Source organism: Echinops telfairi, unplaced genomic scaffold (genome assembly GCF_000313985.2).
Source record: "Echinops telfairi isolate 266 unplaced genomic scaffold, ASM31398v2 ScPeMD7_7475;HRSCAF=8513, whole genome shotgun sequence".
Taxonomy (NCBI): Eukaryota; Metazoa; Chordata; class Mammalia; order Afrosoricida; family Tenrecidae; genus Echinops; species Echinops telfairi.
The window spans coordinates 3,010,255-3,026,631 of NW_022111379.1; the positions used below are offsets into that span (position 1 = coordinate 3,010,255).

The following is a 16,377-nucleotide window of genomic DNA, read 5'->3' on the forward strand; positions in this document are numbered from 1 at the left end:
TCGGGGCTCATGGCGACACTGGGTTTTCAAGGCTGTGACCTTTCAAAAGCAGGTCACCAGGCCTGGTTTCCAAGGCACCTCTAGGCGGCTTCAAACCACCAACCTTTTAGCTGCTGGTCCAGTGCTGAACCATTGGTGCCACCAAGGGCTCAGCCTTCACAGGCTGCAAAGGAGAGGTTGTTCCAGCCGAGGAACTCACTCGAGCATAGGTATGAAGATGAAGGGCAGCATCGGTCCAGAAAAAGGCTAGAGAAAATGCAGGTGGAAGTTTCTGGTGCAGTGTTAGGAAGCCGAGACACTGCCTGGAGAAGAGAACCGTGGAAAGATTGACGTGGTGAGATTTTGTTTAGTTAGTTTGTTTCAGAGATCATTCTGTCCGAGGCCAATTGGGTTGCTAGGTAAAGGGAGAGAAGGAGAAAAACGTAAATGCTTTGTAAGAAAGTGACTGTGGACCAGGCTCCTTCCTCATTTGCCCCCTCTGCCCATGTGCCAGTGGCGTCGAGAACAGAAGTTAGTTGCCTCGTGGTTCCTGTGCTTCCCACTGAGTGTCTCCACCCTGTGAGTAATCCTCCATCCCCGTCCTTGAGCTGCCTCACTCACAGGTGCACGGGAGATAGACCCTGACACCATGTCTCCCGTCCAGCACTGGACATGTTTGCTGACATTTCTAGGAAACATTGGGGACACGCCTAAGTAAAGCGCCCACATGAGGCCTCTTGCGAGTTCAGATGTTCTGTGGGCTGGATGATTGTCCCCATTTAAAATGACTCCTCCTAGTGCCCCTGGGACGGTGGGCTGTGCCAGCCAGGCAGATGCGTGGCGAGTGGAGACTCTCCGTCTTCATTCAGCTTTATGGTTAGAGGCATAGGAATTTGCAGAAAGCATAGACTTTATAAGTGGAATTTCATAGTGACGGGCTCTTACGTTTCCCCGTTTGTTTGTTGTTTGGTTTGGTTTTGTCAAGAGAGGCTTCTCTTACCTCCAGGCCTACTTGACTCCTCGTTATCATGGAGGGCCCACGGTCAGACCCTGCTTCCTCCTGTCCAGTGCATCACTCGGCTGACCGCCTCCTCCCATCGCCTCTGGCCCTCCACTCCCACTGTGGCTTTCCCACCACGCGGCTTACCCCAGCTCCTGAGCTTGTGAGGGCACCATTGGCTTTTTCCTTCCCAGCCCCCGGAGGACACTGTGACTGAAAGCAGCTATACCTGTTTCTGTTAGCCCAGAAGCTGGGCTACACATTGGTAGGGGAGCCAGGCGCGTTCCCAGTGAACTCTGAGAGAAAGCCCCTCTTCTCGAATGATGGCCTGACATGGCAAGAGTGCCCGCCCCCTTTTTTCACATGGAACGCTCTTTGTTCGATGATTCAAGAGGAGGAGGAGGAAAGAAAGCAGGACTAAAGGTGCACACGTTTGTATGTAAACACAGTCTCTTCACCTGGCATTACGTGGCTGTTCTGTTTCTGGTGGACGGCTGCACGTCTGAGGGCATTGAAACGCTATTTGTCACACTTGTCCCTTTGAGCTCCAGGTCCCATTCCTGTTGCTCAGAAGCCACATAAGAAACAAGGTGAAGCTACACTAGTTTGTTCAGATTCCCGGCCACCTTCGCCCAGGTACTCACACAAACGTTCTTAGCTCACCAGGGATGATAGTGTGCAAACCGCTGATTATATAGTCCAGTCATTCTGTAAACCTGGATCAGTCCCAGAGCATCGGACTGGGGTAGAGAACGGGTGGCACAGTGGGCACCATTAAAGGGCATCTACTCCAATCAGTCAGGCAGACAAGTAAACAGGACCTACGGCAACCGATCACTTTAAACCAAGTGGTATGAGACTGGATGGCCTGAGTTCTCAGAGGAGCCCAGTGACTTGTCATTTTAAGCATCACATCAAGGAGTCCTTACAATCTCGGGTTTCATGACGTTTGCTGTTACATGATAATATAATAAAAGGGTGGACAAGCTGCTGGGGAGGTACCATGGAGACAGATGAGGACTGCCCAGGGAAGTACCACAGTGGAAGGATGACCCCAAAGGGCCAGTGCCCCCAAGATCCCAGAAGTGCTTGCAAGGGAGCTTAATATGGTAGCAGTGCCTGGGAGAGATGAGGCAGAGGCCACCTTGGCAAGGCCCTTTACGGAGCACACAGCAGCATTTCCACTTGACCCAAAAGGTCTTTTCAAGGCCAAGGCAAAACGCAGCACAGTTCTCCGTAATTGCTCAACATCACCAGATTTGTGATGTAAGAAAGTGATTCAAGCAGGAGTGGGGAAGGTGGGTGGGAAATAATACAGCCGAGAGGCTTTGACTTCTCAGCAGAAGTTATGATAAGGGCCTTCACGGGGGCAGCGTTGTCTGTGGAGGGTGTTTGGGAGCTGGAATGAGCTGGACTTGGTGAGGAATTGGATGCAGGGCGGGATGAGGCACAGGGTTGGGCCCTGGACCTCGGCGTGGTGGTGCCAGCCCTGAGATGAGCCTCATAGAACGAGCAGCGCGTCGGGGAAGAGGACGATGAGGATCCTGCATGCAGGAGATTCACCACACTCACCTTCCTCAAAGCCATCCTCGTGGCTGGGTATAGAAAGTGTAGTAAGGAGAGTCGGGCGTTCCTGGAGGACTTTTGTTTTCTGTCTCCGTGGTCCTGCACCTTACTCTCACTGCCGTCGGGGCAGTACTGACTCGGCCAGCCCCGGGATGGGGGTGGGGGTCTGAGACTGTAACTGTTTACACAAGTAGAAAGCCCAGTCTTTCTCCCCAGGAGCCGCCGCGGCTGCTTTTGAACTGCTAACCATGATAATCATAGGCCAACTCATAACCACTCCACCACCAGGGCTCCATTAATGTACAGTAGGTGCTTATACATATTTGCTGACTAAAGTTTATGCATAAATGTAAGCTTACTACCTGTTCTTTCAAGTCCTTACAGGTGAGCAAGAGCAGAGGAGTAAGAGCCATAGCTGAAAGGCCCTGGTAGTGTAGGGGGTTACAACTAGACCTGCGAACCGCTGCATCGCTAGTTTGAAACCACCAGCCACTCCAGGGGAGAGAGAGGCTTTCTGCGCCTATGAAGAGGTGCAGTCTTGGAAACCCACAGGGGCAGTTGGACTGCCCTGTAGGCAGTTGGACTGCCCTGTAGGCTCACTCTTGAGTGAGAACCCACTCTGTGAAAGTCAGTTTGACTGAAATTGAGGACCGAACATGCACCATCGAGGTTTACCAGGTGGTTCCCCACAGCACTTCATTCTGTTGACGAGGAAACCGAGCGAGCCTAGCGCTCGTCCCCTCTTGAGAACTGACACTGACAGAAGTGAGAAGTGGCAGCTGACATCTGGGCAGCAAAGGCAGCGTTGGGGCTTTATTTTAAGCTATAAAAGGAGGCCCATCTCAGCAGGCAGACGGGCCGCAGGGGCAAAGGTCTGTTAGGCCCCAGTGTGGTCTTGCTGCTGGCGGGAAGGACTGCAGGAGGTGGGCAAAGAATTGTGTTCTGCCCGGCTGGTCTCTAAGTCAACAGGGAGAAGCTTGCCTCCCCTTAGAAAGGTGTCCATTAGGATGCAGGAACGTGGGTTTGGTTTATCTTTTAAAACGTCTGTATGCTTCTAGAATCACTCCTTTCTGGGCAAGCGGTGTCCAACAGGCTATCTGAAGTCGCTGAGCGTGAACAGCACCGCTCTCTGCTGGTGGGGTCTGAAAATGGCTGCCCAGTGATCCCCCCCCAGGAAGTCAAAAAGTGGCATCTCAAATTAGCTAGCAGTACAAGAGCCCTGGCGGCATAGAGGCTACCCGTTGGCCTGTTAACCGAAAGGTCGAACCACCAGCCGCTCCACAGGCAAAAGACGAGCATTTTACTCCGAAAAGGGTTATAGCCCAGAAACCCACAGGGGAAGTTCTCCCCGGCCCTGAAGAGGTCGCCATAAGCAGGGTTGACTCGATGGCAGCAGTGTGTTTGCTTCAAAAGGGACGTCCCCCGCCACTGGTGCTCCCAGCACCTGTTGTGGCTGTGTGCACCCCCGCCCCCCAGACAGCTCTCGCTGACCCATGGGACAGAGTGGAACTGCCCCGTGGGGTTTCCAGGGTGCCCTCTTGACAGGAGCCAACCACAGTGCAGCGTACTTCATCATGGCACCCGCAGGGCTCCTTCCCACGCTGATGCCTGGCCTCGTCTTCGCTGCGTGTGGCCACAGGCAGTTTTAAGTGAGCCCAAACGTGGCCTGTGCACTCTGAAGCTTCGGTCTGGCTCAGCACTACGATGTGCTGTTTAATATGTTTGCAACTTGTGCAAGTTCATGGCTGGGGCCTCAGAGACTTGGTAAGTTAATACGAGTGGCTGCGCACAATGGTTCTGCCCTCCTGCCATCCTGTTCACCAGACCCGGCCCTCATAGTGTTCGGACTATACAATTGGAGGCTTGAAAACCGATATTCCTCTTTTATGTAAGGCAATCTCTAGAAATCCAATACCGCCTTTGAAAAGTCCAGTATGTTTAAATTAATGCAGCTGGGCTGGCTTGACACTTGAAAATAGGTTAGCATTAAGGCTATGATTTCTTTAGTAATTACTTCTATTGGTATTAACTGTTTCTTTAGAAATGACATTAACACGGCACCAAAACGCTGCAGTAATCCAAAAGTTAATGTTCTGTTCATTTATAATTATATTTAATTCATATTTATGAGTTGTCAGGAGGGAGGAGTAAGAATTGGATTTTTTTTAAAGGTACAAGAGACACAAGTTAAAATATTTTCCCCACTAGTTTAAAGGGTATACAAAGCCACTTGAGGAAAATTTTAATTTTGAAACATGCAACAATGTGAAATCAGATTGTATTCGTTACTGCTGAAAAATTCTGTATTTTGATTATTTCTGAGTGGCGTTGAGTGAATTCAGAGGAAAGATTTTTTTCTTTTAAAACAAACCACTGTATTATCACAAATGTCCATATGATTTTTATTCAAATAAGCTGGTAGATTTGTGGGGTGTGTTGTTTGTATATATATTTTTTGTCTGTGTATTTTTTAACCCAGGAAGAATTCTGCATCTTTAGACCGTCATTAAACAAGTAGCTCATGTGTTTTCTCTGAATTGTTCGGGAAGCCTGATGTATTATTAATGAATTAATTTCTTGGTGGTGGAGGCCAATGAATAGTGTTGTGTGGATGGGCAGTTGCCTGGTGGGGCCGGTTCTGGCCGCTGCCATTTAACATGTGTTGCTCTATTGTGGAGCCTTACCCAGCCGTAGGACAATGCTCATTTAATCCAACATGATGGGACCTGCACTCCTGGAGCCCAAGCTGGATGGCAGGGTCAGTTACCCAGCAGCCTGGCCTGGGCCACTGCTCAGCTTCACTGCCGAGCTGCTGAAATCATCCTGCCTGCCGTTAATTTTCCCTCAACCAGGGAAAGCGCGTATGCGAGCGGCACAAGCGTTCTCAAAAGAGATCCCAAACTGGTCGGCTGGGGTGCTGCCTTTATTCCAGAATGAAGGCAGCATTCCAGAGAATGTAAGCTCCTTCCTTCCTCCTGGAAATGGAAGCGCCGGGGCCCCCGAGATCCCTGATGGTCTGAGGTCCAGAGTGACAGATGGCATTATGATTTCCCAAATCCTGATGAACACTCTAACTGAACTTGTTCATTTCACAGTATGTAGTTCTGTTATGTTGGGGTTTTTCCCACTTCCTCTCCCTTCCTCCCTCCCCATCTCCCGCTCTTTTGTTCTTCCCAGTTTAGCTCATTGTGAGCTGATGGCAGCCTCGCCCCATGGCCAGCCTTCGACCCTCTTCTCTCGGTCAGTTACTGGATGATCCCAGGTACAGCACAATTTCCCATAGAATTCCAAGCCAGGGAATGGCAGCCTTTGAATGAGTTTTAAAATGTGTAAGCAAATGTCACCACCACTCAGACACCATGCAGCCCCTGGAAATACTGGCTTTCCCTTACCCAGAGCTGGCAATGCAGGTGGCAAATGGCAGTAATTATTTTAACCAACAGTTGAGTGAACACTCCGAAGACATCCACGGTGGTGATGTGGACTCGGGTGCAGGGAGCGCGCCGAGTCGGACTTGAGCGTGCTATGGCTTGTTGGTTTTTCAGGGCACAGACCTGCCCGCGTCTTGTGCTTGGTGTGTGCAGATGGGCCCGTGTTCTCGTGTTCACTGCTTCCCTAAGAAAAGAGGAATTAGTCCCTTGTCCCTAAAAGCCTGTTAAGGGGATTTTTTTTTTCCTCTTCTGGATTCTCCTCTTTTCTCCTTTTTGTCCAAACTAGTTCCTGATGTACTTGTCATCTCAGTTGCTTTTTAATCAGCACTTCTGCACCCAGGGCCTGGTTAAATGCCAGTGTGTTTATCAATATTATAATCTTGGTCCTGGATCAAACATAGGCAGCTGGACTTTTCCTGCAGAAAAAGATTGACCTCACCAGTGTATGAAATTCAAACACGATAGCGGGACAAGGTAAAACCACAGGTAGGAATTGCTGAATAATTACCTTTAGACCAGCCCAAGCAGGAGGCTTCCCAGGAGGGTGAGCTCATTTAATGGCTCCTAAAACTCCGTCTTGTAGGTGTCAGTGGTCATGCTTGATTATTTGCAGCATTGTTTTATGAAAAAGCCGTAGAAATGCATTGGGAGGCGACAGGAAAAGAGGACAATAGCAGGTTTTACTTTTGTAAGTGAAATCCCTTTGGTGTGAGACAAGTACATTCTGTGCTGCTCTGCCTAGAGCTCTTAAAAGGGGAGGGGTGTGTGTGTGTGTGTGTGTGTGTCCTTAATATGTGGGGGGGCAGTTGGCGCTGTTCACATAGGCACCTCTAAATAACACTGGGAGTTATAGCTTACGACCAACGAGAGACCTGGAGCAAAAGAAAAGGTGAGGCCTGGCCTTGGAAAGGAAGCAACTGCAAATACGGTTTAGAAGAGTCACTCATCGCCCAGGTCTTCACCCCCCCATTTCCAAGGGATTTCGCCAGCCACCAAGAGCTCTGTCTTCTTTCAGAAGCTCTCCCAGGACATATCGGTCTTTCCCTTGACAGCAGCATTGGCAGCCGAACTGAAAGGTTCGTTTTCATGTAAACGACAAAGTTCATTCCTCTTCTCTCCCACCTCCATGCTGAAGAGTTCCTCAAAGCACAGGGAAGAGAAAACAAATAAAGAACAGGAGGAAATCTTCATAATCTCCAAGTTCAAGTATCAAAGAGGCACTTTCCTATAGACTTGTTCGTTTCCATTGTGCGTGTGTGTGTGTGTGTATCAACCATCTGGTAATGGCGTTCACTTGCGTAACAGCTGGCTCTCCCTTGATTTAAGGGTTTATGGGTAAGGTGGGTGTTTCAGTGGCTAAAATTCAAGCCATTAGCCCCTGGTTCCAGCCCCATCTGAGACGAGTTAAATGAGCTGCTACTGTCAGCCCAGACTCAGTGGACAGAACTTCACACCAAAATGCCCACACATGTAATTTGTCACGTCTGGCAACCCAGAGCATGGGGTGACCCAGTGTGGAAATTGAATCATCTTTCACTTTCTCTGCTCAAGGCTTGATGGGGAACGGGGTGAGTGAAAGGGGGCTCTGCAGTCTCCAGCTGTGGGGAGTCCATCTGCAAGCCTCCCTAAATTCAGAACCTCCCTCTCACTTCAGCCCTGGGCAGCAGAAAACCCTGCGGACTGGGTCAGCTTCGGCTGCATGGCGAAATGGCTGCATGGCGAAATCAGAAGTAGGCTTCATATCATAAAATGCTGATTGTCCCCTACAGCCTGGCTGCGTTTTTTGGTTTTTCATTTTATTTGATTTTTTTTACAACCCTTGGTTGAATTCGTACAAGTCTCAAATATAATTATGGTTTACTGATATCTTAAATGGAGTGGCCCACCCATCTATTTTCTACCCTCTTCCCTCTGATCAGATGTGTCCACTTTTTCTCCCCACCCACTTTCAGCAGAAACTTAACAGATGTGAACATCGAGGAACACATTTCCAAGGATCTACCACTGGAGTTACTTTTATGCTTGTAGATTTTTATTTTGTAGATTAGCCTCCCAGGAGCTCTTTAAAGTTGAGGCTCTAAGACTTTGTTGTTGTTGTTGTTGTTGTTTGTTTAAGTTTTAACAAATTAGGTTTCCTACCCAGTCAGGAGCAAATCTGTCCTGTGGATCTTGCCAGCCAGCTCATGAGGACACTACTTTAAGGAGAATCAAAATCCAATTGGGAATCTTACAAGGGCAACTGCAATTCTGGCTGATGTGAAGCACTGGAATCATAAATGATCGTTGATCCCGGCACTGCCAATAGGAGTGATCTAATAGGGCTGTGCCAATTAATATGTTCTCCGTGCCAAGGACAGGAAGTGGTTGGACCTGGCCAAGCAACATCTGGCTTTAATTAAAGATTTTTTTTTCCCTTTTCTTCCTTAGTAATGTAGGACATGACTCTCCCTGGTCAGACAAAGGTGATTCACTGATGGTAGCCGCCTGTCAGCTTGGTGACTTGACACCATTAAGTCTAGAAACAGGCTATTTTTAAAAGCTGGACGCCTGACCATGTTTTATTTAACTTCCTGGACTAGTTTAATGTGACCCACAGCATAACTAACCTTGTGTACTTCAACAGCAGGCAACTCCTTAAGAGGGTTCTTTCTCTCTTTATATATTTGGTGGGAGGCTTTGTTGTTGTTTTTAAACTGAATACAAAAGAAGTCTAATTATTTTAAATTTATTTCACAAATGGTGAAACAGACTTCCAGATATTGCTAAAATGTTTGAAAACAAAACGTGTGCACACTTTTCCAAAGCCTCAAGTGAAAGGTCTGGTTCCGAAGCGCCCAGGCCGGTTTCATGGGTCACGTGCACAGCAGTCTCGCGGCCCCTTCAGGGAGCCTGCTGGTGTAAGTAGCCTGCCGCCTGCGGCCTGGTGGCCAGTTACCAACATGCTTTCCTTTGGGTCGTCATCATTTCCTGATGCTAGTGTAAACCATCTCAGGCACAAGCTAATTCTTTTTTCTTAAAATTTCTCAGAATTTGTCCTGTCTCGCCTTGCCCACTGCCAATGAGTATAGAACGTTGATTGAAGGAATGTCTGCCACACACATAGGAAAATGAGCAAGACCCAGGCGCCAGCGCTCACGGGGTCCCCCGCTCCCACCCCAGGTGCTCTTGGGAGTGAGGAAGGAAGAAAGGGGGCTGCAAAGAAGGTCCCACACAGCCCTCCAGACTGTCCCTAACCCGACTGCCGTCACTTTCCGTATGAAGGCATAGGGACCCGGCAAATGGAATCGAACTCAGCACTCCCCTCATGCCTGAGCCTCAGCACTGGCACTCAGGCTCAGCCAAACCTCCCACCTCACAGGACTGTTTGTCAAGCATGCACTTCCTACTCCTCGACATTACACAAGGCCTCTCCGGACCATTCCATAATGCCAGACTGTGTGCCTTGCCTTGCGCATGGTAGATGCTTGGGGGAGTTACTGAATGTGTGAACAACGGATCCATGAATGAGGATATAATTTTCATATAGTGCCATCGAGTTGGTGCCAACTCACAGTGGCCCTGTGCGCAACAGAACCAACACTGCCCATCCTGCTGCAGCCCCGTGTCCCCTCTCTGAGGGGCTTCCCCTTTTCCACCCACTCTCTGTCTTGTGTCCGTGCCCATCAATGTCTGGATGAGCCACCATGTCAGCGCCGGGTCCCAGTGCCCTCTTCAACGCTGACTTACAGGCAAAGGCGAGTCTGCAAGTGCAAACGGGAAGCACAGGGAGGAAGTGGGGTGGGTGAAGTTGCGTTGTGGGGATGCCAGTCAACGACCTGAAACAGTAGGGCCGGGTGGAAGCCTGGTCTGCTCAGTTAGCCTTCACAATAAAAAAAGTTTCTTGAGGTTTTTTCAACGAAATCCTCAAACAAAGCTCCCTAACTTTTTTCCGGGTGAGCTACTCTGCCAAGCTTGTCCCTAACACAAAGCCAAGCTCTACTAAGCAGCTGGATCTCTTCTGAGTTATTTAAAGTAGTGCCTGAACTTTTTCTTTGTAGACCTTCTATTTTGACATGACCGTAGGCTTCCAGGCAGCTGTAGGAAATAATGCAGCGATCCTGGGTGCCCTTCACCCAGTTTCCCCCGATGGTCATATCACAACCAGGAAATCCACATCACTAACAAGATTCCACCAGTTTACATAGCATGTGTGTGTGTGTGTGTGTGTAAAAACACTAATGACGTGGTTCCTTTCAAAGCCAAGAAACCTTTTGGTTCCAAAAAAGAGAATGCACCTTTAAAAAAAATCCTTTTAAAATAAGCCATTGCAAAGCCATGTTTCGTATATATATTTTCTGTGTTTGGAGCACCCAACTGACTTACCTTCCTCTCAGAATCATTAAGTATACTCACTGTCCCCTCCCTGTGAGTGCACACCGCAGGAGCTATGGTCAGAATTGAGCCTCTTCCCCCAGCTCCCCCCTCTTTGAGTGTACAGGTACGTACACACACACACACATACACACACTCACAGGTTTTGTGCTGTCTGCCTTTTTTTTTTTATGCCTGAGCACCTTGCTGACAAGTGCTAATAACAAAATACCCAGAGAGTCCAGTTGAAGTTAGCACACATTAAACATTCTGAACTTGTCCTTTTGCTCATAGATTGTGCATAATTAATAATTAAACAGTTTCCGTTGTAATGGGTTGACCTCCCTGAACTGTTCATTATTCACCGGGCAAAGGCATCACTCACACTTGTTTCCCATTGTCCTTCGCTGTTCCAGGCCTGCCGTGGGCTCGTGTTCTGGTGGGTTAGCAAAAGGGGCTGACAGGGAAGTTGTGGAGACCTCTGAGATGTGGGGACTGTCCTCCTTGATGACCAGAATGGCTTACTGAAATGGTTTAAGGCGGCTCTTTGGATACAACGATTGCTAGCGCGGTAACAAGACCCGGCTCCACACGTCCCTTCTGCAGCGCTCTAAAGTTCACGTGGGACCAGAATCTCAGGCTAAGGCTTTCGGTTAAGGTTGTGTCTGCTTCTTCATTTCATAGCTCTGAGGTGTGAAAAGCATCACACACACACACAACTGGCAAGAGAGGGGCTTTCTGGGGGAAGCCCTAAAGGTGAAGTCTGGCGCCCAGGGTTTTAAAGAGAGTGACATTTATGAACAATTTAGGGTCGGTTTCTGCCAGCATCGTGAGTTATCAGTGTAACTGCTTCTCTAAGCAGTGTTTATCTTTTGGAGAGCTACGTCAACTGAACCCATGCACTGCATTTCGTAGAGGGGCCCTTTTGATGAGAAGCAATGACTATTCACTAGACCCCCTGAACCCCAGGGCTTGGTTCTCAGCCCCGCCCCATGAGCAAAACAAGTGCAGAATGACTGGTCGCTTCCCCACACACAGATTGCAGTCAGCAGTGAAAGACAGAGGCTCTCGGGAGTGTGGTTTGGTTTTCTCCCATCGTCCTCTGAGCTACTACATGTATTTGCGGAAACAACGAAGATGGTGTTCCTTAAAACCACCCAAGGCTGCACAGCCCTTTGCGTTCCTGTGAGCTGGGGGCAGCCTGCTCTGTTTCTGAAGTTGGGGGCTCTCGGGGCTCCTTTGCACCCTGCCCCCATGTTTGTATGTATGTAACATTCTCTCTCCCTCTCTCTCTCTCTCTCACACACACACACACACACACACAACTAGTCAGCGTCCCGTGACTCAGGAAATTCTTTGAAGTCTACAAGAGCGCCTAGGTTTTAAAGGGAAGGCAGAGGTGTCCGGCATGCTGCGTGTGTGCTGAGCCTGTGCCCACGCCTCCTCCCGGGGAATGAGCCACTGAAAATGGTTCTGGGAAGTCGACGTGGGCTGGCATTTGCAGAAGTGAAGATAAATTATTCATGGGTACCACCCAGTGTTCCTTAGTTTTATATGATGAGCAACGTAACAGGCTACAATATCAGGTCTTCAATAAAATTAACTACCCATGCGATGATGTCACCTTCCCTCGTCTTGCTTCTCATCCGTTAAAGTGACATCTTCATCAAGTTGCCTCGTCTATAATTCATTAATTTCCTCTTGGTATCAGGCTTTGACATGAAGTCCACATTAGCGTCACAATTTATATCAAAAAATCCAGTCCAGAATGTTACCCACTTTGCTTAACTACTCAGTCACATTAAGACAAGAGGAGCCCCACTCCCCCCAAAACCTTGCATTTTAAAATGTCGGCTACTCAGAAACTTCCCGGACCCCTCTGCTAAAAAGAGCCCAGAAAGGAATGACTGAGGGCCGTTCTCACCTAGCGACGTCTGTAACTGTTATAGCCCAGACTGTGAACTATCTTTTTACTGCTGGTGTTTGAGACCATAAAATATCATTTCTAAGGAAAACAAAGCCTTTTCTGGAACGGACGGAGCCTTGCAGGATCTTGCCGACGCGGTGATAGATGTGGCTTTCTGGCTTTCGGAGCTGACATTGATACCATGTTTTATTTTTGCTCTTCAAACCAATGGGGCTTCTGTGACCATTTTATGATGCCATTCTCCGGGCCCTGCCGAGCGCCTACCTGCCTTGTGTCCTCCGAGCAGACTCTGCTCTGCCCCCCACCCCGCTGTCCTGCCGTCCCTCGGTCACCGCTGCATGTCACCCTTGGAACTTGGCCAGGTGGTTTTCCCTCTCAGTTTGCTTTGGTTGTCTCTCTTTTAAAAGCCGTTCTCTACCGATGAGTGTTGGTTTTTAAGTTTGGACTTATTAACTATTTTCTCCTCTAGCTGCATTGAGTACATATATTCAAAGATCGATAACAACCAAGAACCCCAATTGTTCCCCATTCCTTTTTTTTTATTTAACGCGCACCAGGATGTTCGGGTTTGTTTTTGTTTGCTGTGGCCTGCTCTGACCCCCACCATTCCTTTTTGACTTAATTGTGTTTTCCAGCAGTTTCCAATTGTTTGAATTGGAAACAAAGCCTTAATAAGAGTTCTAGTTAATTTTCTGTCTTGTAATTACCGATCTCATTTTTCTGATAATTGGCCACAGCAATTATATGTATATTTACTAATCACGCAGGAGGCTGTGCGATTGTCTCTCTCTGCCACCATCGATAATGACACGCAGAGAGCAGAGGTGCTTCCTTTTTGCACGACATCAAAGCTGTTTCCCCGCGCTCTCCATAATGAATACATGCATGCATTTGACACAGTTGTGTGCTAGAGAAATTGTTTGGCTCCTACCAAATGCTGCATGCGCCGAGTTTCTTGCCTGCAGCGCTGGAAGGTTGTATGTAATGATATATTGCTCATCCAAATGGCCAAAGCCCCTCCGAAGCACAGTGAGATTAAAATAAGTCATTCCTTTGTTAATTTAAATAGGTGCATGTATCATACTTTGCAGGGCACTTTGTGTAGGGATGTCAGGGAGGGAAGGGGAAAAAGCCGCCGAAAGGTATTTTTAATAGCAAATGAGAATAGATGAGAACGGAGTCATTTGCAGCTGCTTACTTATGTGGCTCTCTTGTTCCAACTGTAGGTCTAATGAGATGACTGTTAAAGCACTCTGCAGTGTCATTTCATTACATCCTGAGCTGTTCCACTGCAAACACAGTGGAGCTCTCTGTCAGTCTTGGAAAAACTCCGAAATCCTCAAAGCCTTCCTTCTGCAAACAGTTAGTGGGGCGTGTGCCCCGTGCGAAGAGGTGGTCGCTGGTCGCTATGGACTTTTTCCTGTCCTCTCTAGTGACCCCCACCCACTTTTGTATTTCTGACTGCGCCCTTCATTCCTTGGCTTTATGTATGTTAGAGAGGAAAGAGGCTGAAATTTCTTTGGAGGAAACAACTTCCCTCTGGACGCCTTTCCACAAAGTGGAAGAAAAAAATTTTTTTTCAATCTGACCCACATGATTTGATTAGGCACAAGCCAGTTCAAAGCCCTGGAATATACAAATAAATGTAAATAAAAAGGAAAGTGTAAATAAATAGCAAACCCAGGAAAGGAAACAGAGGTCAGCACAAGAATAATTTCACAGCTCTTTGTTAATTACAAGACCATTTGTGTGTTACTTAAATAATCATTAATTTCTCATTTACACTTTCCCTACCTTCCTCCCTACCCCATGGCAATCAGTGTCCTTTTCCCACCTCCCCTCCCTCTTGGCTCTCGGTTTCTCACCATTGTCAAGTGTGCGTGGCTTTCAATGTGGGTTTTCAACACAAACACCCAGAGGAGGGTGGAGACAGCCATTTTCATTGGGTGAGGCCTTATTTTCCTCCCCTTGTGGTGGCAAATGCTTGGTATATAGTCATCTTTATACCGCTCCCTCGCTGGGGCGGTACTGCGGGGAGGGGGTCCCGAGGGATGTGGGTGGGAGATTAAAAAAAAGAAAAGGAATTGTTGCACCTTGTGATAACTTGTTTTTCCTCCTTCCCAGGATTCGCCCGTCCTTCCGGTTGGAGAGTTCTCCGAGCCATTTGTACATTTCATCACTCAGTGGTGAGCCAGTTTGCAAACATGCCCGCCCCACAGTAAATGATACATGCCATTAACTTGGCGAGGCCGCGTGGCACTCTCTGCTTCCTTTGGGAGACGGGAGGGACTTTGGGGCCTTGGGCAGATGGGGTGGCAAAGCTGGAAAAATTGTTTAAATTATGTGACAAAGGGTCATAAATGTACTTTGGAGGCTTTTCCCCATTTTAATAAACTGCTGCGGATCAGGGTACTCCTTTGAAGCACAGACACTGTTACTAGTTCCTCAGCCACTTTTTTAAAAGAAATACACAATGTTATAGCCCCCACTGAAAGACATAGGAAGTTTATTTTTATTAATGTAACCTCCAGTTCCCCATAAAGCTGCCTGCCACTTAGTGGAAGCAGCGTCATTTATTAATTCATTGGATTTTTCAGTAAATAACTTTTCTCTTTGGTTATTTTTTTTTAATGTAATACCGGGATGCCCCTATCAATAAATTTTCATCCCTAGGAGATTAAGGAAACCTGGTTCTGACAGACCGTTGTAAACCCTTTAGAGCCAGAGGGCCCACAGCACTGTGGTCAGAGGGGCCTGTGGAGCCCCCAGGTAACCCCTTGCCCTGCCACACCTCAGGGAAAGTGCCGGTTCCTGCCAAAGGTTCCTTCCTTTCCAGCCCCCGCCTCGTCCTTCCGCCAGACCCTCACCCTGACTCCTGCGGCACTCCAGTGGCCTTAGAAGGCCCCGTTCCCCTTGTGCCCGCTCCCTAGCCCCAGCACAGAGCAAACATTGCCCAGGTGCTAGAGGGAGGACACTGGGAACACAAGAATGGCCATCCTGAAGCAGGTGACAGAACCCATTGGGAAATGGCACAGAGGTCTGGGGCTCCTTGATAGCAGTCGCCCCTTTCTTCCCTCACTGCACCCCACTCCTCATTCCCACGGCTGGGAAATGAGCGGGTGACCCTGCAAAAGACACCCTTCATTCTTATGGAGGTGGGGGGGGCGGGTCCTGGAAGTGGTGCAGGCAGGAGGCCTGGCTAACCGGAAGCCCCAGTCCTGGTCCCTGCCCCTCCCCCATGATCCATCTGATGATTACACCGCCGTGGAACCAAGAAATATTCCTTAATATAAACGTCAAACTTTATCACCTTTTTGACTAAGTGCAATATGTTACCTCTTAATAAAAACGTCTCCTACAGTTTATATACCATAGGAAAATATGTGGCAGAGAGAGCACACATACCCCCCAACTTTCAAATTTTTATTAACACCGTTTCTATTTATTTAAAATACTCATATATTATTCTGCATATTTTGGAAATGATTTTTGCACCGAAAACATTTCATTTCTAAAGCGTGCCACTCGGAAAAGGGAGTGGCCGGGAAGGGCCCTCCAAGCTGTTTTGAGGCTCGATAATGGCGCCGTCTGCCAGAAGTACATACTGCTGTTTCTTCTTCTCCTCTGCGGAGAATTCCCAAAATCGCACGGAAGCCCCTCCTGGGAATGCCTGAGGTGAAATGCTGGAACTGGAAAACAAGCCAGGAGATTCCCAGGCTAACCCCAGCGGGCGAGTGCCTGCCTTGGGCATCGCCAGCCCAGAGATGTCTTTTTTGAGGCCAGACCCCTGAGCTTGTCTCTCTGTGTGGTCTGGAAGTGTGGGTTCTGGGTGGATGGAGGGGAGGTGGGGAGCAAATAAGGCTTTACCCTCCTGCCCCCAAAATGAATCAGCTGTTATACAGAAGTTTTATGGAGACAGAGGGAGAGATAACCTGTGTTGAAATGTTCACAGATGTCATGACGGAACAGAAATGATAGTGCGTAATATAGCCTTGTTCCCCCAAGAGATCTGGCTACTTGGGAATGTCAGATTAGGACGGTTACCAACTCCGCAGGCTAGACAGCTTGAATCCCTTGCTAATGGATGCAGCATTTGAGAGGTGCATGCGGTTATTTATAGGGAA

General features: G+C 48.3%; 1 protein-coding gene across 2 annotated transcripts in view; it reads left to right on the plus strand.

Annotated features, from left to right (window-relative positions):
• The window catches only part of MAP2K5 (mitogen-activated protein kinase kinase 5), a 285,287-nt gene that overhangs the window by 229,290 nt on the left and 39,620 nt on the right, over nt 1–16,377 (plus strand). For both annotated transcript variants that reach the window (XM_004711938.3, XM_045285767.1), the window contains one exon: nt 14,378–14,439. In XM_004711938.3, the coding sequence (XP_004711995.1) occupies nt 14,378–14,439 (62 nt within the window). The remainder of the gene's footprint in view (nt 1–14,377; nt 14,440–16,377) is intronic.